Source organism: Eleutherodactylus coqui, chromosome 12, assembly GCF_035609145.1.
Source record: "Eleutherodactylus coqui strain aEleCoq1 chromosome 12, aEleCoq1.hap1, whole genome shotgun sequence".
Classification (NCBI taxonomy): Eukaryota; Metazoa; Chordata; class Amphibia; order Anura; family Eleutherodactylidae; genus Eleutherodactylus; species Eleutherodactylus coqui.
The window spans coordinates 80,992,896-81,020,850 of record NC_089848.1 but is presented as its reverse complement, the minus strand read 5'-3'; the positions used below and the strand labels follow the sequence as shown (position 1 = coordinate 81,020,850).

The window sequence follows — 27,955 nt, the reverse complement described above, 5'->3', positions numbered from 1 at the left end:
CCCGGAACTGTGCCCGGAATACATGTCTTAGCTGGTAGTAGCAACATGCAGAAGGTGCCCTCACTGACCATGTCAGACAGGACACTCACCCCATCAAGTCTCCAGAATGCAGACTCGGTGAAGAGTCGTAGGTGTGGATTGTTCCACAAGGGAGTGTGCGGGTACCACGTGATTCTCTCTACAGGGACCAGCTGCAAGGCCCGATGCCACACTTTGAGTGTTACCAGCATAGCAGTACAGGGGGGGGCAGGAAAAGACAAGGGGCAACGCATCAGCAAAGCTCTCAGACTCTTATTAGGGCCCACCACCCCACGCTCCAGGCCAACCGCCGGGGTGTAAAATGTCATTGCATCTTTACTGCGGGGAGCACGTAGCGAATTACAGCAATCTGCGCTCAGCCTAAGATAGACGTATGTATGAAGATGATCATGACGGTAAGTGTATTACAGTTTTTCATCACTATTTTATCTTTGGTTTCTGAATTTTCCACTTGAAATTATCTTAAACACGGGCAATGCTTTTACAAGGAGTATTCCCATCTCAGGCATTTACAGCAAATCCTGTGGATATGTCATGACTGCCTGAGAAGGAAATACCACCTTAAACTACCGTATCTAACACAAACAGCTACTGACTTCTCTGAATAATAGAAAAAAATGCAGATACAAAAAAATAAAAAAACAACAAAAAAATGCAATAATCTAGTCCTGATGTTGTATCTTGGAACCAACTCTAGTGAAATGCCATCTGTCACCATTTACATGAGCAAATGCACAAACACATTCCAGAAAATATGAAATGGTCTTCAGATCGTCGGGTCATACAGAGAAGCCTGCCGCCGGGCACGCCAGCTTACCAACGGACACTAATTACGTGTTTCTTTTTGTCTGTTCCCGCTACCTTCTTGGCATCTGGTTTTCCCATTTCATATTTTGTTTATATTCATTAAATTCCTAAGAACCCCGATATAATCTGAAAGTGTATAAACCTCTTCTCAACAGTCTAAAAAGATGAAAAGGTGATGGTGTGCTCACTGCTTCACATCATTATACAGGTTATAAAAAGATTAAAATGTACAGGAAAAGAGAAGTTACTTTGTAAATAATTTATAGGACTTATCCTGTAGTGATACTGAGTTTTTGTATTATACTCCAGAGCTGCACTCACTATTCTGCTGGTGGAGTCACTGTGTATATACAATACTTATCTTGTACTGATCTGGAGTTACATCCTGTATTATACAGCAGAGCTGCACTCACTATTCTGCTGGTGGAGTCACCGTGTACATACATTACATTACTTATCCTGTACTGATCCTGAGTTACATTCTGCATTATACTCCAGAGCTGCACTTACTATTCTACTGGTGGTGTTACTGCATACATACATTACATTACTTATCCTGTACTGCTTCTGCGTTACATACTGTATTATACCCCAGAGCTGAACTCATTATTCTGCTGGTGCAGTCACTGTGTACCTACATTACAATACTGGTCCTGAGTTACATCCTGTATTGAATTTCAGGGCCGAATTCACTGTTCTGCAGGAACAGTCACTATGTACATCCAGTAGGATCTGGTGTTACCTAATGTATTGTGGTATTTTCCCATGAGTTGAAAATATTGCAGATTTTCCACAGTGAAATTACTTGTTGAAAATATGCAGCTTTTACAGTACTTAATATCCCATAATAGGAATAAGATTGTAGATGGCGTCCACCCCAAAACACGCATCTGGGCGCACTTAATCTGCAGTGCTGTTCCTATTATGGGTTGGTTTACTAATGTGGCCTAAATTTCTACACATGGTAAGAGTTGCATGGACATTTGCCCTTCATTTGTATATGCTTTGTCAGTTGTGTATTCTTGTACATAGGGAGCAGTATTATAGTAGTTATATTCTTGTACATAGGAGGTAGCCCCTATGTACAAGAATATAACTACTATAATACTGCCTCCCATGTACAAGAATAAAACTACTATAATACTGCCCCCTATGTACAAGAATATAACTACTATAATACTGCCCCCTATGTACAAGAATATAACTACTATAATACTGTCCCTACGTACAAGAATATAACTACTATAATACTGCCTCCCATGTACAAGAATATAACTACTATAATACTGCCCCTATGTACAAGAATATAACTACTATAATACTGCCCCCTATGTACAAGAATATAACTACTATAATACTACCTCCTATGTACAAGAATATAACTACTATAATACTGCCTCCTATGTACAAGAATATAACGACTATAATATTGCCCCCTATGTACAAGAATATAATTACTATAATACTGCTCCCTGTGTACAAGAATATAACTACTATAATACTGCTCCCTATGTACAAGAATATAACTACTATAATACTGCCTCCTATGTAAAAGAATATAATTACTATAATACTGCCCCCTATGTACAAGAATATAATTACTATAATACTGCCCCTATGTACAAGAATATAACTACTATAATACCGCCCCTATGTACAAGAATATAACTACTATAATACTGCCCCCTATGTACAAGACTATAACTACTATAATACTGCCCCCTATGTACAAGAATATAACTACTATAATACTGCCTCCTATGTACAAGAATATAACTACTATAATACTTCCCCCTATATACAAGAATATAACTACTATAATACTGCCTCCTATGTACAAGAATATAACTACTATAATACTTCCCCCTATATACAAGAATATAACTACTATAATACTGCCCCCTATGTACAAGAATATAACTACTATAATACTGCCCCCTATGTACAAGAATATAACTACTATAATACTGCCCCTATGTACAAGAATATAACTACAATAATACTGCCCCCTATGTACAAGAATATAACTACTATAATACTGCCCCCTATGTACAAGAATATAACTACTATAATACTGCCCCTATGTACAAGAATATAACTACTATAATACTGCCCCCTATGTACAAGAATATAACTACTATAATACTGCCTCCTATGTACAAGAATATAACTACTATAATACTGCCCCCCATGTACAAGAATATAACTACTATAATACTGCCCCCTATGTACAAGAATATAACTACTATAATACTGCCCCTATGTACAAGAATATGGAAGCTCAGTGTGGCATATCTGTTGCATTCAAGTGGAGCAAATTTAGGAGTTTCCCAGATACATGTGCGCTTCTGCTGCCAGTGCGAAGACCAGAGAGGTGAAGTAGCAAATGAGGTTTAACACTAATAAATATAAAGGTTATGCACATGGGCAGAGGAAATACATGTCACAATAAACGGGCATCTACTGGGCAAAATGGACATGGAAAAGTACTTGGGGGTTTTAGTTAAAGGGGTTGTCCCGCGAAAGCAAGTGGGGTTCAGCACTTCTGTATGGCCATATTAATGCACTTTGTAATGTACATTGTGCATTAATTATGAGCCATACAGAAGTTATTCACTTACCTGTTCCGTTGCTAGCGTCCCCGTCTCCATGGTGCCGTCTAATTTCAGCGTCTAATCGCCCGATTAGACGCGCTTGCGCAGTCCGGTCTTCTCCCTTCTGAATGGGGCCGCTCGTGCCAGAGAGCTGCTCCTCGTAGCTCCGCCCCGTCACGTGTGCCGATTCCAGCCAATCAGGAGGCTGGAATCGGCAATGGACCGCACAGAGCCCACGGTGTACCATGGGAGAAGACCCGCGGTGCATCGTGGGTGAAGATCCTGGCGGCCATCTTAGTAAGGTAAGGAAGAAGTCGCCGCAGCGCGGGGATTCGGGTAAGTACTAAACAGTTTTTTTTTTAACACATGCATTGGGTTTGTCTCGCGCCGAACGGGGGGCCTATTGAAAAAAAAAAAAAAAAACGTTTTGGCGTGGGACAACCTCTTTAACTGTAAGCTTATTTGGAGCACCCAGTGTCAGGCAGCTGCTGCCAAGGCGAATAGTATTATGGGGTGCATCAAAAGAGGTCTTGGGGCAGATGATGAGAAAATTGTTCTCTCTCTTTACAAGTCAGACCACACATGGAATATTTAATATCAGAGCTTGAGCGGGTACAAAGGCGGTCAACTAAAGTAATAAATGGAATGGGCAAACTACAATACCCAGAGAGGTTATCAAAATTGGGATGATTTAGTTTAGAAAATTGCCAGATTGGAGTCGGAAAGGAATTTTTTCACTCAAATGGGGAAAATTGGCTTCTACCTCATTGGGTTTGTGTTTTTTTTTTAGCCTTCAGACTGATACATTGTAGCAAACTAGCAGAGCCATTTGTGCAGCTGCTGCTGATGTGTTTGTCACAGAGCATTGTCTATATAGGCCGCCTGCAGACGAGCGGGTCGGATCCGGCAGCGAGAAATCTCGCCGCGCGATCCGACCCCAGAGCCTGCAGGGACGAGCGCGTACTCACCCGCTCCTGGCGGCCCCGGCTCTTTGATGTGCCGGCTGCCGCGCAGCCGGCGCATGCGCAGACCGGAGCCGGCGGCCAGGTGAGTGCGTTCCCCGCTGAAAATTAGAACATGCCGCGGTTTGTTTGCCGCGCGAGATTTCGCGCGGCCAAACCGCGGCCATCTGCATAGGAGTGCGTATTGTAATGCACTCCTATGCAGACTTTCAGCGGCGGAAATCCCGCGGGAAATCCCGCGGCGGGATTTCCGCTCGTCTGCAGGCGGCCATAATTGTATCCACTTCTCAGCTGAGAGCAGGACTAGTTATGTACAGATGACTGTCCGTTAATGTACATTAGAGTGTTCTCTTTCACAGACGGCAAACAGAGTTCTTGAAAATAGTAAGGAATTTTTTAAAAAGTATATTAGAAAGTTCTAGAATTTTCCATTTACATGGTAAGCTTTATTTATACCAAACCCCTTTAAAAGACTGCCCTGTCTGTTCCTCCCAGGATCCTCTACTTTGCCCGCAACCCCCATAATTCATTCCTCCCTGTGGATGTTGGCAGTTAGTTGCCGATGAATTGATAAGGCTGCATCGGTTCAGCTCCTCCATTGTGTGCCGCCGCTGTTTCCCGTCTAATCTCCGCCGTGTCACCTTGCATTGTTCAGGAACTGAATAAAGACTCGGAGGAAAGTAACGACTTGTGAAATCTAAAAATCTGACGTTCTGCCAAAGGCAACAGTGAAACAAACGGCGTCACCTTGTGCCAGCGCCACACACGATGCAGCAGAAAAATCTTCTCCATTCAAAGCGGATTCATACTTTGTTGCGCCATACAGCGATTTCGGCCATAAATATTATAACAACGTAGGGGCGGAGTCGCCATCTCCTTTCGGGTCCTCTCGACTTAACGAGCAACAGGAGAAAATAATTACAGTAAATACTAATTAGAGGAGATCATCTTGATGAATGCAAACATTACACAGGACAAGCGGCTGCCAAGAGCACAACACTGGAAGCTCTGTGAGGTCTGCACGTAGCTGAGCCCGCAGCCACGCAGATGTGAACTGTGACGGCAAATACCTGTGGCAGGCTCGCAACTGACACCACGGAAATAAGTCTTCTGTCAAGATTACATTTTGTTAGTGGACAACCAATGTAGTCTCTATTAAGGGTTATTACCCAACTTTCCCAGACTCCTGACTGGCAAAAATGCCCTGTTATGGATCGGTAATTCCCCTTACTGCTGCATCACCATGAAGATGTACTACTCCCAGGAGAAATGTTAGAAGAGTGCCACCTAATGTTTACATCCCCAGATATTCCAGGACTTATGCTGGAATGGATAGAATAGTGCCACCTACTGTTTCTAACATTAGTCCTAAAGCATCTGTAGATAGTTTTGCGCCACCTACTGTTTCTATGACTAATGTTAGAATAGTGTCACCTACTGTTTCTATGACTAATGTTAGAATAGTGCCACCTACTGTTTCTATCCACAGATATTCCAGGAATAATGTTAGAATATTTGTGCATAGAATAATAGCATCACCTACTGTTTATACCATTAGTCCTGGAATATCTGTGGCTAGAAACAGTAGGTGGCGCTATTCTAACATTAGTAATAGAATATCTATGCATAGACTAGCTCCACCTACTTTTTCTATTACTAATGTTAGAATAGCGCCATCTACTGTTTCTATCCCCAGATATTCCAGGACTAATATTATAAGTGTGTGTTGAGGAAAAACCACCAGGCGAGTGCACTCCCCTCCATTGCTTTCTTGTATGCTGGGATTCCCCATTAATGTGTATGGATTAAAGTATCATATAATTATCCATGCAGAGAGGAACGTGGTTTTTCCTCAACACACGCTTGGAGTCCATAGGGAGGAGAATTCCCCCACCTCAAAGTGGGGTCACTCCCTCCACTCCAAGTAAGTTCCAGCACACTTTCCTTCTTGGCCACCATTGGAGCGCACTCACCCCGTTTTAATGGTCTTTATACGCCCCCATCTATACCCATCTATATCCCTGAAGTTTAAGGCCGGCTTCACATCTGCGTTTGAACCTCCGATCAAAGGTGCCACCGCAGATCCGTCTGAAAATAACGTAAGAAAAAGTGACGCTTGCAACGCTTTTTCTTCCATCCAACAGCCAGGCAACTGAGCGGAAACCGAACGGACCCCATTATAGTCAATGGAGTCCAACTGTCACTATTCGTTTCCATCCTTAGTCAGAGCCATCTGGCTGCGAGGATTCCAGATGCTGGGACCCTCGTGATCACTTTCCTGGGTAGCATCTATATCACTGTTCATCTTGAACATACTGGTTTATGGGGCAGCATGGTGGCTTTGTAGTTTGCACCGTTGTCTTGCAGCACTGGAGTTCTGGGTTCAAACCCCACCAGGGACAACATCTGCACGGAGTTTGTATGTTCTCCCCTGTTCACGTGGGTTTCCTCCCACACTCCAAAAACATATAGATAGGAGACTATAGATTGTGAGCAAAGTGCTATATAAATAAAGGTGAAGGATGAGGAGAATTACAGTGACGACCAACAGTGGGAGAGAAGAAATGTAACCCTTGTGGCAGCACAGCGTCTGATGCAGAAATGTGTGGTTTCCAACCTGTGACTGCCAGGATATGCTAGGAAATATAGTTTTGCAACAGCTGGAAGGTCATGAGTTAAACATTAATAGCGCCTATCTGCTCATCACAGTTTGTAGGGTGGTCCTCAATGGACTTACCTTAGAGAAGTTTATGAGTAGACCGTAAAGTAACAGATCTGACTTTTGTACTTCCTTTGCAAGTTCACGGATTTTGCTCAGCTTCTGCATTTCGCTGCCACTTTGCTCAGGAAAGGCCAAATGAACCTTATAGAAAAAAGATAACAAATCAGTAAAATACAGAACTTCAGTATAACAACTTTATATTATGGTTCGCCAGTAAATACAAGTCCTGGAGACGTCCTTTCCAGTTTGCTAAATGTTCTGTTCAGTAGTTTCTTCATTTTATCGGTTTCTGGGAGGGCCGATTGAGACCAATGTGGCTACCATTATGGATCAGAAAGGGGCCAACACCCAGCTTTCCTAGACGTCTGATTGGCAAAGCTTCTTAGTTATGACGCAATATACAGGGAGTAGTCAAAAGGGTGGATCCAGCGCTACATCTCAGGACTAGTGTCCTACACTGAAATAACAATAGCAATGTGAATAGGAAAGCATGGATGCGCTACATGATGGTACGGCGCATGGACCGCTGGGGGCAACAGAACATGGAGTTCAGTTTTGCGCTGTGGCCCCTGTAAAACTCAATTGCAATGCTGAAGAGTAAGCATGTGGGAGGCAGAAATCCGCTTTCCGCATCTCTCGCGTGTGACTGCTGCTATGAGTGAAGTAAGGAAAACCGTACTCAAAGTGGCCTCCTTCTGCTACGATACATGCATGCAGCCAATCAACAGTGCGGACGCCATCACTACAGGACTGTGTTAGTGAATGGTGAAGTGGCGATTCAGCGCAGATGCAATACAAATTATTAGTAAGAGCCCGACCCAATCAGAAGACAATGAAAATTTTAGCGTGAATGTATAGATTAGAATTTGGCGCGATCACCTCGTTGGACATGTGTTCGTTCCAGAGACTCTTATTAATTCTTTATTTGTAATTTTAATTTAACAGAAACATTTGCATTTGGTATCAATCGAACGGTGGTCCGCATGTCTGGACAATTAGCACTATGAAATCCGAACTTATCATGACACGACATTCGAGTAAAATAAGCTGCATATCCATGAATGAACATGAAAACACTATTTGCAGGCATGCCAGCGTGTTGTTCTTTATAGATATTATTTTAACAATAACCTAAATCACAAACCGTGAGGGTTAAGGGGGTAAATAGGGGAGGAGGCAAAGAGAACTGAGGTAAAGTGAGTAAGGGAAGAGAAAAGGTTAAGGGTGTACAGGGCGGTGGTGCGGTAAGCTGCTTCAATTTCTGCGTTTCCGGCGGCGGTGTGGCAAGCTGCTTGAATTCTCCCCGCTGTCATTCCCCAGCGTCCTCTCTGCTCGGCTCTGTCATCTGTCATCCCCCGCCGTCAGGCTGTGATTGGCTGTGAACGATCGAGTGCCGGCTGTGATTGGCCGGCGCTCGATCCAATCACAGCGCTTACTTGCGTGCGGCAAGCTGCTTTAGAATTCTCTCCGCTGTCATCTCCCTGCTCAGCCTACAAATCCCTGCCCGTCAGCGCTTACGGCAGGGGATGACAGAGCCGAGATGACAGTAGGGAGAATTCATGCAGCTTTCCGCACCGCCGCCGGTAACAAAGAAATCGAGGCAGCTTTCTGCACCACCGTCGGGGACACAGACGCCGGCTGGGAGGACAGTATGAAGTGTTTTTTTTTACCCAGTATATATTCTAGGATAGCTCGGCTTATACTCGAGTCAGTAAGTTTTACCAGTTTTTTATGATAAAACTTATTGACTTGGCTTATACTCGCGTCAGCTAATACTCGAGTATATATGGATATATATGCGTATTGGGCACAATGTAAAGATTTATATTCGGGGGGGGGGGGGGTTGGAATTCATTCCAATAAAACCATGTTTTCAGAAATCTGTCTTGGGTTCCTTTAAGAGGCAATGTAAGGTCTTCCATCTCTCCGATTCCCTGTATTATATTACACCATAAAGAGAGCCGAGGTGGCCCTGACTCACGCCAAAGCTTTGGGATACATGCTGGAGCTGGATCCACCATATGACGTACCACAGAGCACTTATAGGTGGATATTGGAATGTCACTTAACCCTTTCCAATCCACTGTCTGACCTCTGAAGACATTATGATTTAAGGCTATACAGCTCCGATGTTGGAAGACGTCCGTCGGGGTTCTCTTACTGTATATTGCCAGCCTCTCTGCTGTTGGAGCCTATCCAATGTGTCACCTCATGCAGTACCAGCTTTAGCCAACCCCTTTCCTGTCGGCTGGTCAGAACCACTAATCTGCAGCAACGACAAGAAACTATGAGGTCTGCGTGGGCAAAAGGATTTCCGCAACGGCTGTCCTGAAGGCCAATGGAGGGCCAATGCGCTACTAGATGAGAGACTTTAATAATGAGGCCACTGAGTGTATAGAAAGTGCTATAAATCATACATTGCAATTACAGGATTCTCACGATTTTACTAAATTCTCCTCCGTCCGCCTCTGCTTTTTCAAAAAACATGAATCTTATGGCCAAATCCATAGGGGGGGGGGGGGGGAGGAATGATGGGGAATTATCCACGTTTTGAGAATAGCCCTTGCTTGCTTGTTCATGACTTATGAGATATGAAATATTTCTCTCTGCTCACATACAAATTACAGGTCGCCCTAAAGAACAATCGCTAAGATCTGCAGCCAAATTACCGATCAGATTCCTTCAAGACTTTACCATCTGCCAATCAGGGAAACTCCCAGAGACGTGGGAATAAAAGGAACCCCGAGGGACCCAATTAAAGTGAACGCCCCAGACACATGTTGAATTAATATCTCTGTCTGCATGGGTCTTCGGGGACAAGCTTCCACAGGCAACATTATAGAGGGATGATTGACAGCTGCAGCCCTCCTATTCATCAGCGGTACATTGTACGACAGCTATCCTGGAGGGGATCTTCACTGCGCGGCGTCTTCTCCCACCGTTCTCCCTTGTCACTCCAACATTGCACTAATGAATGCTTCCAGTAAATCTGCAAAAAGTTTTACCCATAAAAATTTAATGGGATGAAATTTAAAGCAAAGCTGTCAATGGAGCATCGACTATAACCTGCGGCCCCTTACTCCTCCGCAGCCACTTCAGACACATTGTTAATGTTTTTGCAGCCTACGCTTGTTTCTACTGCATTCCATCTACCGTAGGTGACGATCATTTGGGTACAGGCACTCTAGTGGCCATAGAAAGGTCTTTCTACCATGGCTTCTACATAATGGCAACGTTTTGGCACCCTCCACCCCCACCCTATCAGCATACAAAAATCTCTATATATTGCACCAATAGGCAATCTGCCTCTATTCTACTTGTGCAGAAAGCAGCAAGATAACAGCGTACTCACACAAGAACAGCTCAGTGAATAAACACTGTACCAGGACCAAGCTTCCAGCATGAATGCAGCATCATAACAAATACAGAACCAAAAGCAAGCTCAATACATAAATGATGCACCAGAAAAAAAACACAGTACATAGAAACATTACCAGAACCACACAGATAGCAAATACAGCACCAGAACCAAGCTCACAACAAATGAAGCACCGCAACTAAGTTCACTACATAACTACAGCACCAGAACCAAGCTCAATGCATAGGTACAGTAACAGAACAAAGTTCATAACAAATACAACACAAGAACCAAGCTCATAACAAATGAAGCACCGTAACTAAGTTCACTACATAACTACAGCGCCAGAACCAAGCTCAATGCATAGATACAGTAACAGAACACAGTTCATAAGAAATACAACACAAGAACCAAGCTCATAACAAAGTAAGCACTATAAGTTCCCTACATAAATACAGCACCAGAACCAAGCTCATAAAAAAGTAAGCACATAAGTAAGTTCAGTACATAAATACAGCACAAGAACAAAGATAAATACATAGATATATTAACAGAACCAACAGGCATAACAAATACATCACCAGAAGCAAGCTGAAAACAAATTCAGCACTAGAACCAATTCATTACATAACACTGCAGCACATTATTGCACTGTATCTATTGCTCTACTGTCGGGAAAAACATTGCTCTTATGACCCGCTTTGGCTGCATGGCAGCGAACATGCATCATTTCTGTAAGTTGTGACAAAACAGACATCACTGCAGCCTTCTCGCGTTTTTTTTTTAGGTTTTTTTTTGCATGTGTGACTAAATCACACATGGATGCAACATGGACTTAAAAATATGTACATTCAAAAACATGCAAAATGCATGTAACGCGCACATATATACGTGCCGTGAGAATGGTGTGCTTTTTAGAGACTGAAAGCGCATATGCTCATGTAAATGAGCCCCTACTAATAGCTGCTATGCCCTGGGATCACATTTATGTCACTGCTATAAGGTCAAAGGACCATCATATACTCGAGAAGCTGTGGAATGATGGTGCCAAGGCATAAAGTATATGCGCCAATTCCTAAGATGGAAAACACTTGGCCTCCATACGCCGTAGACCGGACCGTGCCGGAGCACGTTTATTGGAAGGAAATTCTACTATATATGCTAAAACTCCTCACACCTGTGATAACCTGCTGGGACATTCATCTTATTGTACTGAATGCTAAAAGAGATAGGCGTTGGCCATGTGCCTCTATACTGAGAGATTTAAAGTCGTCTCCACTTTGAAGTTACTTTGGCTAAATCTATAGAGAATCACATCGGTAACAATTTACTAATATACTGCCATCACTGAAGATTCTTCCTCTGGTCCCCCGAGACATTAAAACCTTGTCATGTCCCTATTTGCCCACTCCAGAGTACGGTCTGTGAATAGACGAGGCCGGTCCAGGACCGCTGGTAGGGTCTGGCCTGAACTCACAAGTTGGAAGAAGCCTTCATCACTAGCAAACTAAAACGCAAAAGTGAATTCGTGGAATTCCCCTCTAAAATCCATCCTGGTTCAACCAACTGCATTTACGGAATATCTGAAGGGGTCTTTGAAGCGATAAATGAAGCTTGGGGGAGAGTGTAGTAGGGTGGGATGAAGACACTTACCATGACTTAGGCCCAATGTCCATGAGCAGGTTTGATTTGCGGAAGATCCGCAAATCAAGCCACCCATAGAAATACATGGGCGTCCGCAAATGAAATAAAGCATGCGGATTTGATTTGCGGATCTTTGGATGCAGAAATCTAATTGCAGCATGCTCCAATTCAGTGCGAATCCCGCACGGAAGGCTTCCATTGAAGTCACTGAAAGCTGTCCGATCCGCGTTCCGTCTGCAATTGAATTGCGGACAGGCCGCGGATTCCGAGGGAAAGCAGGAGTTTAAAACAAAACTCCACTGCGCATGTGCGGCGGCACACCAGCCAGTGCTCCTGAAGAAAATGAAGACCCGGACGGGCAAGTAGAAGTCCCGCAGGGTCCTCAGGCTGCAGGCTCCTGCATGCTGAATCCGATCCGCCCGTGGACATGAGACCCAACAGTATCTGTGACTCCATGAGGATTATAACAACTGATCTTCTCACATTGAGACCGCTTTTACACGGGTTACAAAAACAAAATTAAAATCGCACAATTTTTGCGCGATGTGATAGCACTCGAAAACCATGTATGTGAAGCCCATGCTTTCCTATGGGTTCCTTCACATTAGCGTTGTTTTGTCTGCTGCTATCGGGCGAGAAAATAAAAATTGCGGCATGATTTATATCCCCACACTTTGCGATGTTCTGTAGCCCATGTTTCCCTATGGAGCCTTTGTTTTTGTTGCATGAGATCGCATTTTTTGTGTAATGTGATGCGACTTTAACATTACAAAGTCCTATTCCCTTTCTCGTGAAAACATTGCGGCAAAATCTCACTAGAAAGTCACACGAGAAAATTATGAGCCACTGCGATATTATCACGAGAAAACGCAACTATGTCGCACAAAACTCGCGGAAACGCAGGTGTGAAATCACCGTAATTTTCTCGCGGCAATATTGCTGTTGCCTGTGTGAAAGAGGCCTAACTCACGTTAAGGCTGCTTTCACACGGACTACAAAATTGCACGATTTTCCGGCTATGTGACAGCGTTACAAAACACATCTTTCCAATGGGTTCCTTCACATTAGTGATGTTTTCACTGATGCTATGCTGCTAAAAAAGAAAAATCGCGGCTCTCCGATGTGCGATTTTTTTGTAGCCCATGTTTCCCTATGGAGCCTCCTTGTTTATCGCATCGCACGAACTTGCGATTTATGTGCGACGCGATACGTTTTTAACATTAAAAACTCCTATTAACTTTTGCGTAAATTGCGGGTAGCAGTGATGTGAGGTGAGAAAGAAAAAGCATTACTGACGCTACAAAATCACGAGATAAAGCTGAGATATTGACGCAATTTTGTAGCGGTGATATCGCTGTCGCCTGTGTGAAAGAGGCCTTAGGCCCAATGTCCATGGGCAAAACAGCTTTAATAAATCCGCACCGGTCTCCCACACGTGTGATCCGCGCCCATAGAGAATCTTTGGGCACCCGCAGGTAATTAAATACCTGTGGATGTCCTTTTTCCCCGGTGAGCAGATCGCATGCGCAGAAAAACACCCGCAGCATGCTCCAATTTGTGCGGTTTTCCGAACGTCTTCTAAGGCTTCCGTTGAAGTCAATTGAAGCCATCCGCCCTGCGAGACAGCCGCAGCTGACACTGCACCCGTGCCGTAGGACCACGGGAAACCAGGAGTTTAAAGAAAGAAAAAAAAAAAGACGTCACTGCGCATGCGCCCAGCACACCGCTGGCATCCCAAACGCAACTGCCGGGCAGAAGAAAGGAGGAGACCCCCGAAACGTCCGGACAGGTGAGTATAATGTATTTTCTGGCCTCATGTCTGCGGGCCAAGTGGAATCCGTTGCAGAACTCTGCACGGGGAAACCCATGCGGGCCCGTGGACAGGAGGCCTAAATGACACTCAGATACATGAATTTGGCATCAATGGAAACAAGAACTCAAAAAGTTTTGTTGGTGTATGGTGTGACCCCCTCTGTCACCCGTCACACATGGAGCCTGTAGCACGCTCCTGTCATGCAGGTTGTAGCGGATCACGAATGACTGATACAATGACTTCTGGGATACCGCAGATCATGGTGGGTGGTGAGGGAACATGTAGACTCTAACGTCCCCCAGATGAAACATCACAAGGTGTGAGGTAACATGGAGGCCGAGGAAGAAGGTCACCATCATCACCAGTGTTCCCCAACCCCTGCACCTCCTGTACCACCCTCAACCCATTTGTGTCTAACCCAATGTACCTCACATTGTATTTGTTGTAATTGTTGTATTGTTTTGCATTTATCCATGCCTGAAAGCGCTGCGGAATAAGTTGGCGCTATACAAATAAAGATTATGATTATTATGATCACCATCACCACAGACAATCCATCTGTTTGTGGTCACCATTCGCTTCTAACTTCATTGTGATAATGTATGTGGGGGTTTGGGGGGTGGGGGGGCGTCCCATCCGTCGGAAGAGAAGACCTAGGATTTCCTCCCTCCCCGGATTCTAGCATTATGTTTGTTATCTGCGTCCAAAAGATGGAAGACGACTTCATCACTAAACACTCTGTGAAGCCGTCACTTTCCTTCAGCGTTCACATAGTCTCACAGAAGTACGTTGCCGCGCTGCGTCATCCGGTTTCAGGGCTGCTAACAATCAGTTGGGATAACATTGCAAACATTTGCGCAGAATCTCCCACACAGTCGGCTGCGGGACGTCCAGTTCTCTGCTCGCTCTGACGGGGGATTTCTGCGGACTTTGTGTGACGCACGGACGCGCTCCGCTGTTTCCACGCTTACTGGTGGACGGACGGATGGTTTTCACTCACAGATACAACTTTTTCCTAAAAATTTTAGGAAACCGTTTACCAACTGTGCACCCACTGAGGGGGGGGGGGGGGGGTGTTCACCAAACTGTGTTTAAAAATGACTCTGCACACTAATAAAAATGGTAGATGTGAGGATCACGGACGCGCAACGCTCTCCTGTCTTCATTGGCAGCCATTGTGTCTCATATCCCCCTAGCGATGACTACGGCAGAATAGAAAACTTTTTGGACCTCATTTAGCAAAACTGTCTAACAGTAAAATGGTCCCTATTGCCCAAAGCAGCCAATCACAGCGCAGTTCACATTGTACATCAGCAGCTTGAGAAATGAAAGTCGCGCTGTGATTGGTTGCTCTATGAACAATCTGCTAGTTTTGCTAAATAAGACTTTTTAAGTTTCTGTCACCATTGATATCAAATTTATGTATCCGAGTGTCGTTAAACAGGACTTTGAAGTGTTTCAAATCAAGAAGATCATTTGTAAGGACCCTGTATTAGAACATTTTCCTGGAGGCTTTATGGGTACTTACTGACACAACTACAGATTGATAGGAGGCACCAGCCTGAGCTGCCTGGAGTAAATCGATAAGTTTACAAGATTCTTCCAGATCCGAATCCGTCACCTTAAAGTGAAAAATAAGAAAATTACATTTTAAAAAAGACTGAAGAAAAAACTGGTAGAAATCACAGAAGAGCAGAAAAAAATGAAGCCTTTTCAGTAAAACGGACATGATGGCTGCTCAGGAGTCTTATACTACACCTTTGGGGGCAGGGAAAAATATAAAATCCAGACACAGAACTGAGGGATATAATCTGGACTTTGACAACCGAAAGGAAAAGAATCAAAACTATTGTGAGATGAGGTGTATAATAAGAGGTCCTATAGAATAAAAGACGGCTGAGGGGCATCCTATCTACTATGTATAAATATATCAAGGGACAATACAGAGATCTCTCCCATCATCTGTTTATACCCAGGACTGTGACTGTAACAAGGGGACGCCCTCTACATATAGAGGAAAGAAGGTTTTATCACAGACATAGAAGGAGGTTCTTTACTGTAAGAGCAGTGAGACTATGGAACTATCTGCCTGAGGACGTGGTGATAGTGAACTTGCTAATGTTTAAGAGGGGTCTGGATGTCTCTGTTGAGCGTTACAATAATACATGTTTTATCACTAATTACTTCAAAAGGGCCGGTGATCTGGGGATTATTCTGATCGCCAGATTGAAGTCAGGAAGGATTGTTTCCTTAAAATGAGGAAAATTGGCTTTTAACTCATTGGGGTATTTTGCCTTCCTCTGGATCAACACTGAAGGGGTAATAGACTGAACTGGACAGACACAAGTCTTTTTTCGGCCCTAAATACTGTGTTAATGTGTAATGCAGGCTTCAATATACTACAGATCCTGAGAGAGCTAAGTGATAGAAATGAAGCTTGAAGGCGACATCATCACAGATCCTTTATCCCAAGTGCTGTGCTGCTTGTGATCCCTGTTGTATGGGATGAACAATGTATCTAGCAGAACTGTGTGTGTGTGACGTGCATGTAGCAGAGCTGTGTGTGTGTGACATGCATGTAGCAGAGCTGTGTAGCACATTGCACCACCAGAAACACTGGTGCTATGATTTCCTAGAAATTACTAGTCTCTAATAACCCGATACCTTCCTTGAGGACTTATCCTGATCCTCACGATAGGTCATAAACAGTTGATTGGCAGGATGCCAAGTGACAGACTCCAGCCAACCAGCTGTTCGGGCATCTGCTTAAATCAATGAGAGCTGCACCTGCAATTATCAGCACCGGCCACTGCACCGGGATCGGATCTACGGGATCGGTTTCTGCTCTGTACTTTGTGTTTTCGTGCTGACAGTGGCTACCCGAACAGTTGATCGTCCTCAGCACCGAACCCCAGGCAGTCAACTACTGATGTCCTATCCAGAGGCTAGGTCACCCATAGAAACAGCCCAGAAAACCCATTTAACTACATTGTACTGCAATGCTGTAAATACAGTTATCACGATGTGTTCCAGTCATGTTAGTGATTGCTACATCTGTAGTACCTACATTTACAAATCATTTAATGTACTTCTCATTTACTGATCTTCTAATAATCGGGGGAAAGTGCCCCCTGCAGCCCAATACTGAACTCACATTTATATACACAAAGTTGTAGCATTGTCCCTGAAATATGTTCTGCATGTCCTGGACGGTTCTGCACATCGATAATGAAATCGCCTTCACGTGCTACAAAGAGAACAGAAATACCATTACTGCAATAACAGTCTGTACAATCCCATCTGCTGGAATAGAACAACGAACAACATGCAGTTTGTCTTCTCGCCATTCGCTGTGTAGGTCAATACCATCTATGTTCTTCTATTATCATTCATTCTAGACTGGGAGGGGCGGACAGTAGTATTCTTCAATGTGACAGAAAGTCCACAAACCTCCCCACCTAGGGTTGCCACCCTTGTCACAAAAAATACCAACCATGGTAATAGGGGGTGTGGTTAAGGGTGCATCACAAAATATGTCTATCTCAGCTATGCTAGTGGCAGCAACTAGTTACTATGCCCCCCAATACTGATAGTGCCCCAAGTCATGGCCCAAATAGTAATAGTGCCCTCAGCAGTAATAGTGTCCACCAGGAGTAAGCACAATACTAATAGTGCCCCCAGTTGTGGCCTCAATAGTAATAGTGCTCTCAATGGTAAGCACAATAGTAATAGTGCCCCCAGTTGTTGCCCCAATAGTAATAGTGCCCTCAGTAGTAATAGTTTCCACCAGTAGTAAGCACAATACTAATAGTGCCCCCAGGTGTGGCCTCAATAGTAATAGTGCCCTCAGCAGTAATACTGTCCACCAGTAGTAAGTACAATAGTAATAGTACCCCCAGTTGTGGCCTCAATAGTAATAGTGCTCTCAGTGGTAAGCACAATAGTAATAGTGCCCCCAGTTGTTGCCCCAATAGTAATAGTGGCTCCAGCAGTAATACTGTCCATCAGTAGTAAATACAATAGTAATAGTGCCCCCAGTTGTTGCCCCAATAGTAATAGTGCCCTCAGCAGTAATACTGTCCACCAGTAGTAAGTACAATAGTAATAGTGCCTCAGTGGTTGCCTAAATAGTACTAGTGCCCTCAGCAGTAATAGTGTCCACCAGTAGTAAGCACAATAATAATAATGCCCCCAGTTGTGGCCTCAATAGTAATAGTGCTCTCAGTAGTAAGCACAATAGTAACAGTTCCCCCAGTTGTTGCCCCAATAGTAATACCAGTAGTGCCCTCAGTAGTGGTGCCAAAAGAGTTCCCCAATAGTGACTCCAATAGTAATAGTGCACATCTCAGTAGCCTTAATAGCAACTATGCCCCCACAGTAATAGCCCCAATAGTAATAATGTCCACCAGTAGCGGCTCTAATAGTAATTGTGCATGCTTTAGTAGCCTCAATAGTAATGGTGCCTCCAGTAGTGGCTCCAATAGTAATTGTGCACCCCTCAGTAGCCCCAATAGTTAGTGTCCCCCAATAGTAACTGTGCACCCTTCAGTAGCCTCAGTAGTAGTAGTGCCCCCAGGAGTGGTGCAAATAGTAATAGTGCCCCAGAAGTAATAATGTCCTCCAGTAGTGGCCCTAATAGCTGTTGTGTACCCATTAGTACATTCAATAGTAATAGTGCCGCCAGTAGTAATAATGCCCCAATAATGGCTCCAATAGAAATAGTGCCCCCTGTGGTTGCCCCAATCGTAATTGTGCACTCCTCAGTAGCCTCAATAGTAATAGTGCCCCCTGGACCTGCAGGAACCCGACAGCATCTAATATGTTACTCACCCTCTCTCCAGCTCCCGCCCCTGCTGCCATAATCACAGCTGTGATGAAAGAGACAGAGAGAGATGCAGACATACTAGATGGTGCGGTGTTGATGCCCATCCCTGCTCTTAGTTGACAACTATTTTTTACTGCCTATTAACCCTTTCCAATCCGCTGTCTGACATCTGAAGACATTCTGATTAAAGGCTGTACAGCTCAGAAGTCGTAAGACGTCCAGCAGGGTTTTCTTACTGTATATTTCTAGACGCTCTGTTGTCGGGGGCCTCTCCAGCATGTCCCATACTGCAGTACTGATTTTTGCCAGCAGATGGGGCCATTGTAAAATGGCAGAAGGAGAACGCCCCCTAGGAAACCCTGAATCCAAAATTGGATTGCAAAGGTTTAATATGTCTGGTAAAACAAAATAAATACCTGCATCGGCCTTTGGACATAAATTACCGTCCAGCCTGTGAGTAACCAAGTAGCTGACAACCCTATCCCCATCCCATGCGAACGGGGAGAGGAGAGTATCAGCTCCTTTGTTATGTTGTGCTATGGGGGATCCATTTATTTAAAAAAAAAAAAAAAAAATTAAAAGGTGGTTTGGGGGTTTTCCAAGATAAAGTGTGGAAAAAGATTTCACACTTCTCACAGATGAGGGTTTGCTACAATTGTATCCAGTGCAGACAATGCTCTGTGATCTAAACATATCAGCAGAACACATTTCTCTAGTGTCCTGATAGTTTGTTACAATGTATCAGTGCAAGTCCAATATATGGAGTCAGGCTGCTTAGGTCACAAGCACTATATAAATAGGATACAATTTATGGAAACTGACAGTTTGGGCAAGTATTAACCCTTTCCAATCCACTGTCTGACGTCTAAAGACATTCTGATTAAAGCCTGTACAGCTCTGATGTCGGAAGACTTCCGGCAGGGTATTCTTACTGTATATTACTGGCTGCTATGTTCTTGGGGGGCCTCTCCAGCATGTCCAATACCACAGTACTGGCTCTAGCCAGCAGATGGGGCCATTGTATAATGGCAGAAAGAAAAGACCCCCTAGGAAACCCTGAATCCAAAATTGGATTGCAAAGGGTTAAGACTAAGGCTGTGGAGGTAAATAATCCCAATCACCGACGGCAATCAGAGATCCTAAAAATAGCGAGGAACTGAAAGAAAGTTGTAGAACTTTGTATAATGAAAAGTCTAAACTTCATTTATAGCAAACTGTATGACATCATTCTGGCTCCTCGGAAGGAGTAGAAGTCTGGGAAGTAACCATAAAGACAGATATGACCTTGATGAAAGAGAATGTGTTGGAGATCACTCCCGTGTGAGGTACAATATCAGCAGCAGGGTGTATACTTAATCACTGAATATTTATAGGCAGCTGAGTGGAGAGGACATTCAGTGACCCAGATCCAGAAGCCCAGAATATCGCTGACAGACATGCGGAGTAATTCATCCATCCCAAGTCCACTGACAGCTACTGTACATCTCCGGCATATGTATAGCGCAAGATCACAGAGCGGACTCACTGCCGTCATCCTCCCACTGAGAGAATATTAATGTCTCCGGCAGATTTATAGAAATCACCTATGAAGTTTATAAACTTTATCTGGGAGGACTTCAAAAATGCTCTAGTCCTTAAAGGGGGTGTTACTGATCAGCTGTGGGAGAACTTGGTAAGAAGTGTTCAATTTCCTTGCAGCGCCACCATAAGGGAAGTGAAATACTACACACTGACACCAATGGGCTGCCCCTGTCATGCCAGGTCCTACAGAACGTGAGAAGCTCTTTGTACCCACTCTATGATCTGCCCACTAAGTGAGGGTCCTGAATGTGGAACCACAATTTATTAAAAGGGTTGTCCCACCACTTTAAATTGTTCCACAACCACTTTGTCCTTCCCGATTGCTGCTGACCAGGACATGTGACTGCTGCAGCCAATCGTGCCCTTGTATTTTGTACAAGAAGTATGGTCTCATTCGGTGATTTTTTTAAATCACCGGCCACAGCAGTCACATGTCCTGGAAAGACAGAATAGTTGGAAAGCCCCATTAACCCCTTAAGGAAGCTGACCCCCCCCCCCCCATTTTCATTTTTTCCTGCCCCCTTTTAAAAAGTTATAACTCTGATCGATCCATCGACGTAGATGTCTGAGGGCTTGTTTTTTGCAGGACGAGTTGTACCATTGAAAAGTACTATATAATGTACTGAAAAGAGTGAAATGGTACAATCTTTTTTTTTTCTTTCATCTTTCAGTGCGTCTTGTTTCTACGGTATACACACTGCAACAAAAATGACATGACAACTTTATTCTAGAAGTCGTATGATCACAATACTAGCGTTATATAGTTTTTTTTTGTTGTACTACTTTTATTTTTTTCCAAAGATATATATTTTTTTCTCCGGCTGCCATCTTCTGACAGCAATGTCTTTTATTTTTCCATCCACATAGTTGGGCAAGGGCTCATTTTGTGCCGGACAACCTTTAGTTTGCATTGGTACCTTTTTGGAGTACATACGACTTTTTGATCGCTTTTTATTACATTTTTTCTTAGAGACTGGGTGACCAAAAAAATTGCAATCCTGGCGGGTTTTTTTTTTTACGACGTTGACCGTGCGGGGTAAATAAGGCATTACTTTGATAGTTTGAACTTTTACGGACATAGCGATACCAAATATGTTTTTTTTGTTTTATTATTCAGATTCTATTATAAATATGGCAAAAGGATTTTGGTTTTTTTGCAAAATTTTTATAGGCATGGCTGGATAGGCAATCAACTATGCACGAAAACATAGGAACTGGGGTGCAGAGGAATGGCTGCAGGTGCTCTGGACTGAGGAGTTAAAATGTGAAATATTTAGCTGTACAACAACGAGTGTCCGCAGACAGCAGTGAAGCATGGTGGGGTGCGGGACAATAAAGAGTGTCTGCAGACAGCAGTAAAGCATGGTGGGGTGCGGGACACTAAAGAGTGTCTGCAGACAGCAGTGAAGCATGGTGGAGAGCGGTATAATACTGAGTGACTGCAGGCAGCAGTGAAGCATGGTAGAGAGCGGTACAATAATGAGTGTCTGCAGGCAGCAGTAAAGCATGGGGAAGAGTGGTACAATAATGAGTGTCTGCAGACAGCAGTGAAGCATGGGGAAGAGTGGTACAATAAGGATTGTCTGCAGACAGCAGTGAAGCATGGTGGAGAGCGGTACAATAATGAGTGTCTGCAGACAGCAGTGAAGCATGGGGAAGAGTGGTACAATAATGAGTGTCTGCAGACAGCAGTGAAGCATGGGGAAGAGTGGTACACTAATAAGTGTCTGCAGACAGCAGTGAAGCATGTGGGGAGCTGGAAAATAATGAGCATCTGTAGGCAGCAGTGATACATGGTGGAGAGCAGTACAATAATGAGTGTCTGCAGGCAGCAGTGAAGCATGGTGGAAAGCAGTACACTAATGAGTGTCTGCAGACAGCAGTGAAGCATGGTGGAGAGCGGGACAATAATAAGTGTCTGTAGGCAGCAGTGATTCATGGTGCAGAGCAGTACACTAATGAGTGTCTGCAGATAGCAGTGAAGCATGGTGGAGAGCGGGACAATAATGAGTGTCTGCAGGCAGCAGTGAAGCATGGTGGAGAGCAGGACAATAATGAGTGTCTGTAGGCAGCAGTGATGCATGGTGCAGAGCAGTACACTAATGAGTGTCTGCAGGCAGCAGTGAAGCATGTTGGGGAGCGTGGTCCCAATAACATTATTGAGTTGGTCTAGGATTACATGAAGAGACAGAATAATTTGAGCAAGCCAACATCCACCTCCCTGCCAAGTTCCTTCAAAAACTGTGCGCAAGTGTACCTAGAAGAACTGATGCTGCTTCTAAAGGTGAACGTCAGTCACACCAAATATTGATGTGATTTAGATTTCTCTTTTGTTCGTTCACTTTGTATTTTGTTAATTGACAATAATAAGCGATTACCACTTCTATTTTTTAAAAGCATTCTTACTTTGCAGCACTTTCCCCACACCTGCCTAAACCGTTCTACACGGTGCTGTACTGCCAAGAAGAGAGGGAGAAGCAAAGTGACAACACCGTTCAGTCCGAAGTGTGCTCAGAATTATTGGCACTTTCCGAGCCGCTGTCCTACTAAACATTACAACAATTCCCCTACTGATTATTAGAATGGTTCCTCTATGTGCCCCCAAGTAGAAAATTAAAGTAGAACTAAATTTTTTAACAACTTCTGACATGCCATAATGATCAGTAGGGGTCCAGGTGCCAAGACCCTCACTGATCGCAAAAACTAATGGGCAGAAGCATTCACTGAGCGCGGTGCACATTCAGCCGCCATTGCAAGTGGCGTACGGACCCCACAGACTTTCTATGGAGCCCAGGCTCCGCTGCAAGCAGTGCTGGAAACAGCTGAACAGGCACCGTACTCAGATGAATGCTGAAGCCCATTTGTTTTAGCAGCCCTAGTCATATCGGTTTTTGGGAAGGCGGAGTGACAACTAGTATGACCCTCATTACAGGGAATGTCAAACGGATTACTGAACTTCTGGAAGTAGTAGTACGGTCGCGCGCACACATGCCATTTGTGCGAGTTGCGCCCCAGAGGTTGGCATGGTACTTACATCAGACACCCGTCCGTGTGCGGTCCGATGTACGAACGGCCAGCACAGTGACATGCATTTGCATGTCCTAATTGCCTTCTGTGATACAGACAAGAATAGAACACATAATGGGTTTTCTACATGGACCATCGGTCTAAGTGAAAAAGTGCCAGTGCGCATAGCCCATAGGTCATAATGGGTCCGTGTGCTGTCCATGAATTAACACAGACAGCACATGGATACAAATACACATTTTGATTTTGCATTAAGTAGGGATAAGATCATATATTCACCTCTCCTGGGTCCCCACAGCTCCAGTGCCACATCCTCCGGTCTTCCCTACGATGGGCTGCACAGCCTGTGCCATGCCATAAAAAGGCTGACCCTACCAACATAGACCTGGCACAGAGAACAGAGCAGGGACACTGGAGTTGTGGGGAACCAGGAGAGGTGAATAGATGAGCTTTCATTAGGTTTAGGTACTGTATGGGGAGCAGGAATTTAAAAAAAGGAACTTGTACAACCCCTTGCCTGTTACTTGGAAATGGTCAGCAAGCAGAGTAATGCTGATAACAGATCTTATTAGGGCTTTCAGGGCACTTGAGGCGTTGCAGTCGAGCACCAAGGAGGTGAATCCCTAATGTAGAGTATAGATAGTTGTAGCACTCCTTTGATTTGTTTTCTCTCGTAATGTGATGTGTGAAAGTTTCTCCAATGTGATGATCATCAGGTAACATCTGATGATAGATCCTCGCCCACTGCTACAGACAAACACTAGCTTATGGAGTCCTAAATGCTGGGTCCGGTCTATCCAAGAGGAGACCCCAACTGTCTAAAGTCCCCAACAAAAACGATTGTTGGCCCCAACTAAATACTGCATGAAATGGTCCTCCAGATGAAACGATCTGTTCCTCCTGGGTTATAATATTATGTTGGTGCACCATGATGACTGTTGAGCCCCTCAGCTCCCACATCCGATGCCAATTCTGGTACATCCTACTAGTAATAGGGTTCTTTTTGCTACTGTAATCGCTCTGAGCTGGTAGTGACAAACTAGAAACATTAGCAGTGACCCCAATGGGGGCTGTTCACATCCCAATTCGGCCATCTGTATTACAACATCGTGTTGGATATACCCATAGACTAGAATTAGTAAAAAAAAAAAGGTAAAAATACAAAGTTTTAACTACATTTGACCTTCATTATGTCGGCGTACGTTTTTATGAGGGATACAAAATCAAAGCAAACCATACTATTCTGTCCCACAAAAAGAAAGCCTGGAAACATACTTTTTTTATTACATTATAGTCAATAGAAAATGTATGGAATCTTAGAGCTGTACGTACAACATGTACTTTTTTTTAATCAAATGCCTTAGGGCTTATTCATAGGAGCGTATATTGGCCGCCGGTTTCACGGCCGGCCGATATACGCTACCGTCAGAGCTGTCTTCTCCTTCCTTCCCTTCCAGCTGTTCGCAATGGGAGGGCAGGGGACAGAGCTAAGCTCTGTCCCCCATCCAGCCCCCTCCCATTGCTGGCTACAGACAATGGGAGGGGTGTGAGCTTAACTCTGCCCCCGTTTCCTCCCACTGCAAACAGTCAGAGGTGAGGATAGAGGAGGTGAGCCGGCGAGGGGCAGGGAAGACAGCTCAGATGGTAGCATATATTGATCTGCTATGAAAACGGCGGCCAATATACACTCATGTGAATAAGCCCTTAGGCCTTACAAGGGCTATTGCAATTCACATAATTTTCAAAAATAAAAAATGGTCCCAATGGTTACGTGCATTAAAAACGGATCACACTTGCATTGTGCAAGCTGCTTCCTATTAATGCAGTCATTGATTTAAGTCAGTCAATCTAGAAAGTCTGTCTGGGATTTAAAAAAAAAAAAAAAACCCATATAACTATACAATTTAAAATCAATGTATTTTATTCCCATGCGATTTTGGTCTGAAAATAGAACGGAAAAATCGCCGGTGTGAATAGAGCCTTAACCCTTTCCAATCCACTATCTGACGTCTAAAGACATTCTGATTGAAGGCTATTCAGCTCCGATGTCGGAAGAGGTCCGGCATGGTATTCTTACTGTAGATTACTGGCCGCTATGTTGTCAGGGGGCCTCTCCAGCATTTCCCATACCGTAGTACTGGCTCTAGCCAGCAGATGGTGCCATTGTATAATGGTAGAAAGAGAAAACCCCCTAGGAAACCCTGAATCCAAAATTGGATTGCAAAGGGTTAAATGGAAAAAAAATTCAATCAACAAACTTTCTAAAGTAAAGAAGACTTTACATCGAAAAACAAAAACTGTATTGATGCAAAAGTGGATACAAACATATAGAAAAATATATGCTAAAAATGCATTAAGGCGTGATCTAAAAACAGGCCTTAAGTATTATACGGAAGTCAACAAGCAGGGCTCAAAAAGTCCAATAATCCAGAACCTTGTTGGTCCAAGCAAGGCAGAGAATTGGATCCTTCTAGGTTTATTGATGGTTTACCTAGCCGCAGTGATGTAACACATTCGTGTAGAACGAACACCTGCTAGTGGAGTATTTTATGGACTTTGCTTCAAAAATTTTGGCTGAGAATTTCCCAAATGATGAAACAAAAATTCAATGAATTCCACGGGACCCGTGAAGGATTTGTTTACCTTTATATGAGATTTCAGGTTTTCGTGAAGCCGAAAACCAATCTGTACCGCCTCTTCCTTTATGTTAGTGATGATGCAGAGATGCTTAGAGATGCCATCTGCAAAGGAAAGAGAAAAAACAGACGTCAAAGATCAAATCGAGAGAAACAGAACATACAGTGGGGACATTATGGAGGATGCACAGATGCAATCTGCTCCATGTATGACGCTCCAACTTGGACTCCACTTTTTATTCCTACCTGGAAACCACCAACAAGCAGGCCAGTTGCTGTTTACAGAGATTATTATGGATTTATTTGTATTCTAGTTTAGGATCATGTGAATATACAATGAAGATCAGGCCACTAACGAGGCTGGTCTCAAGAAGACAATCCCTGTACATATGCCCTAGTAGGCCGTAGAGACATTGTAGAGGGGGTTCTATGTTCAGGACCTCCTCTATGAGTTAGAGGACCGCACATGCCGTATTTTTTGCTTTTTAAGGCCCAATGCACACGACTGGATTTGCATTGCAGAATCTAGAGCTGGCATCCGCCTCCGGATTCCGCAGCAAATACCGGCCATAGCATGCTATGTAAAAGCGGGTTTCCATGCACACGAGTGGAAAGCCATAGTGATTTTCCGCTCGCGGGCGGGGGGAGTCACAGCATGCTCTATTTTGGGCTAGATTCTGCAAGGACGGCTTCCATTGAAGTCGATGGAAGCCGTCTGATCAGCGGCCCGTCCGCAGTGACAGCTGCAGAGGGGCCGTGGAATCTGCGTCATTGCCTAGTAGCGGCGTGGCATCATCTGTACTGCGCATGTGCGCCGGCTGGCACATCCGCATTGCAGATGAAGAAACACTATGGACAGGTCCGCAGGGGTCACCGGACGGGCATTGGTCAGATTCCACTGTGGGATCCTGCATGCGGAATCCGACCCGGCCATGTGCAGGCGACCTAAAACGCACCTGATCATAAGACAGACATACGTTTTAGGGGAGAAAAATAGGGAAAAAATATTTCGAACTCAGACCAGGCAGTGTGGGAGGCATAAAGAGCAGTAGTACCGCCTCAGAATGAAGCATATACCACTAGGTCAACCTGCCATTCAGGATCCAGGGAATGTAATTGTAATAGTGGTCTTATTACTTTTCACCCAGCTTTCCAGGAGCCCTTTGGTGGGGGAGCAGTTCCTCCAGCTCACTAATTAGCAGTTCTTATGGGCAGCTGCTGTATGTGCAATCCCTATCACACAGCAGGGGAGAGGAGAGCCGCCCCTTTGTAAAGCGAACAATACGGTACGTGGTTTCCCTAGAGCTGATCATAGCTTCTTATCAAATAAAGGCCATCAATTCAAGTATTTGAATACCACATGCACGTAAAGACAATATTTTGGGATTTCCATCTCCACATTTTAAAAAGCCACAACTTTTCTTATTTATCCATTGACCTGACCTTACGAAGGCTTGCTCATCACGTGACAACTTACAGTTTTTATTGGTACCGTTTTGGGATACATATAATGTATTGTATAGTTTAATCATTTCTTGGGAATAATAAGGTGACACATCTGCCAGTGTTTTTTTTTTATGGCATTCACTGTGTGGTGTAAGGCCTCGTTCACACGAGCAACAAAGTCGCACGATTTTCTCGGGATGTGACAATGCTGCAAATCGCATGTATGTGAAGCCCATGCTTTCTTAGGAGTTCCTTCACATTTGCGATGTTTTGTAGCATGCGACATCCCTACACAAAAACCTCGCAGGTCCGGCGATATGCCCGCGACCCGTGAGGATTTGTTGCCCATGTTTTCCTATGGAGCCTTCCTATCTGTTGCATCACATTGCTTGAAAACTCGGTTTTCGTGCGGTGCGACGCAACTTTGACAGTAGGAAATCCTACTGTAAAAGCCCTAAACTAAGCCCTAGCTGCTGAAAAAAAAACAAAAAAAAAAAAAAC

At 44.1% G+C, this 27,955-nt stretch overlaps 1 protein-coding gene across 4 annotated transcripts in view; it reads right to left on the bottom strand.

Annotated features, from left to right (window-relative positions):
- Window positions 1-27,955, bottom strand: part of CRPPA (CDP-L-ribitol pyrophosphorylase A) — a 154,631-nt gene that overhangs the window by 48,321 nt on the left and 78,355 nt on the right. For 3 of the 4 annotated variants that reach the window (XM_066585687.1, XM_066585688.1, XM_066585691.1), the window contains 4 exons: window positions 26,016-26,113; window positions 17,094-17,186; window positions 15,468-15,560; window positions 7,140-7,265 (listed from right to left, as the gene is read on the bottom strand). In XM_066585687.1, coding sequence (XP_066441784.1) covers window positions 7,140-7,265; window positions 15,468-15,560; window positions 17,094-17,186; window positions 26,016-26,113 — 410 coding nt within the window. The remainder of the gene's footprint in view (window positions 1-7,139; window positions 7,266-15,467; window positions 15,561-17,093; window positions 17,187-26,015; window positions 26,114-27,955) is intronic. The other variant, XM_066585690.1, reaches the window with a different exon arrangement.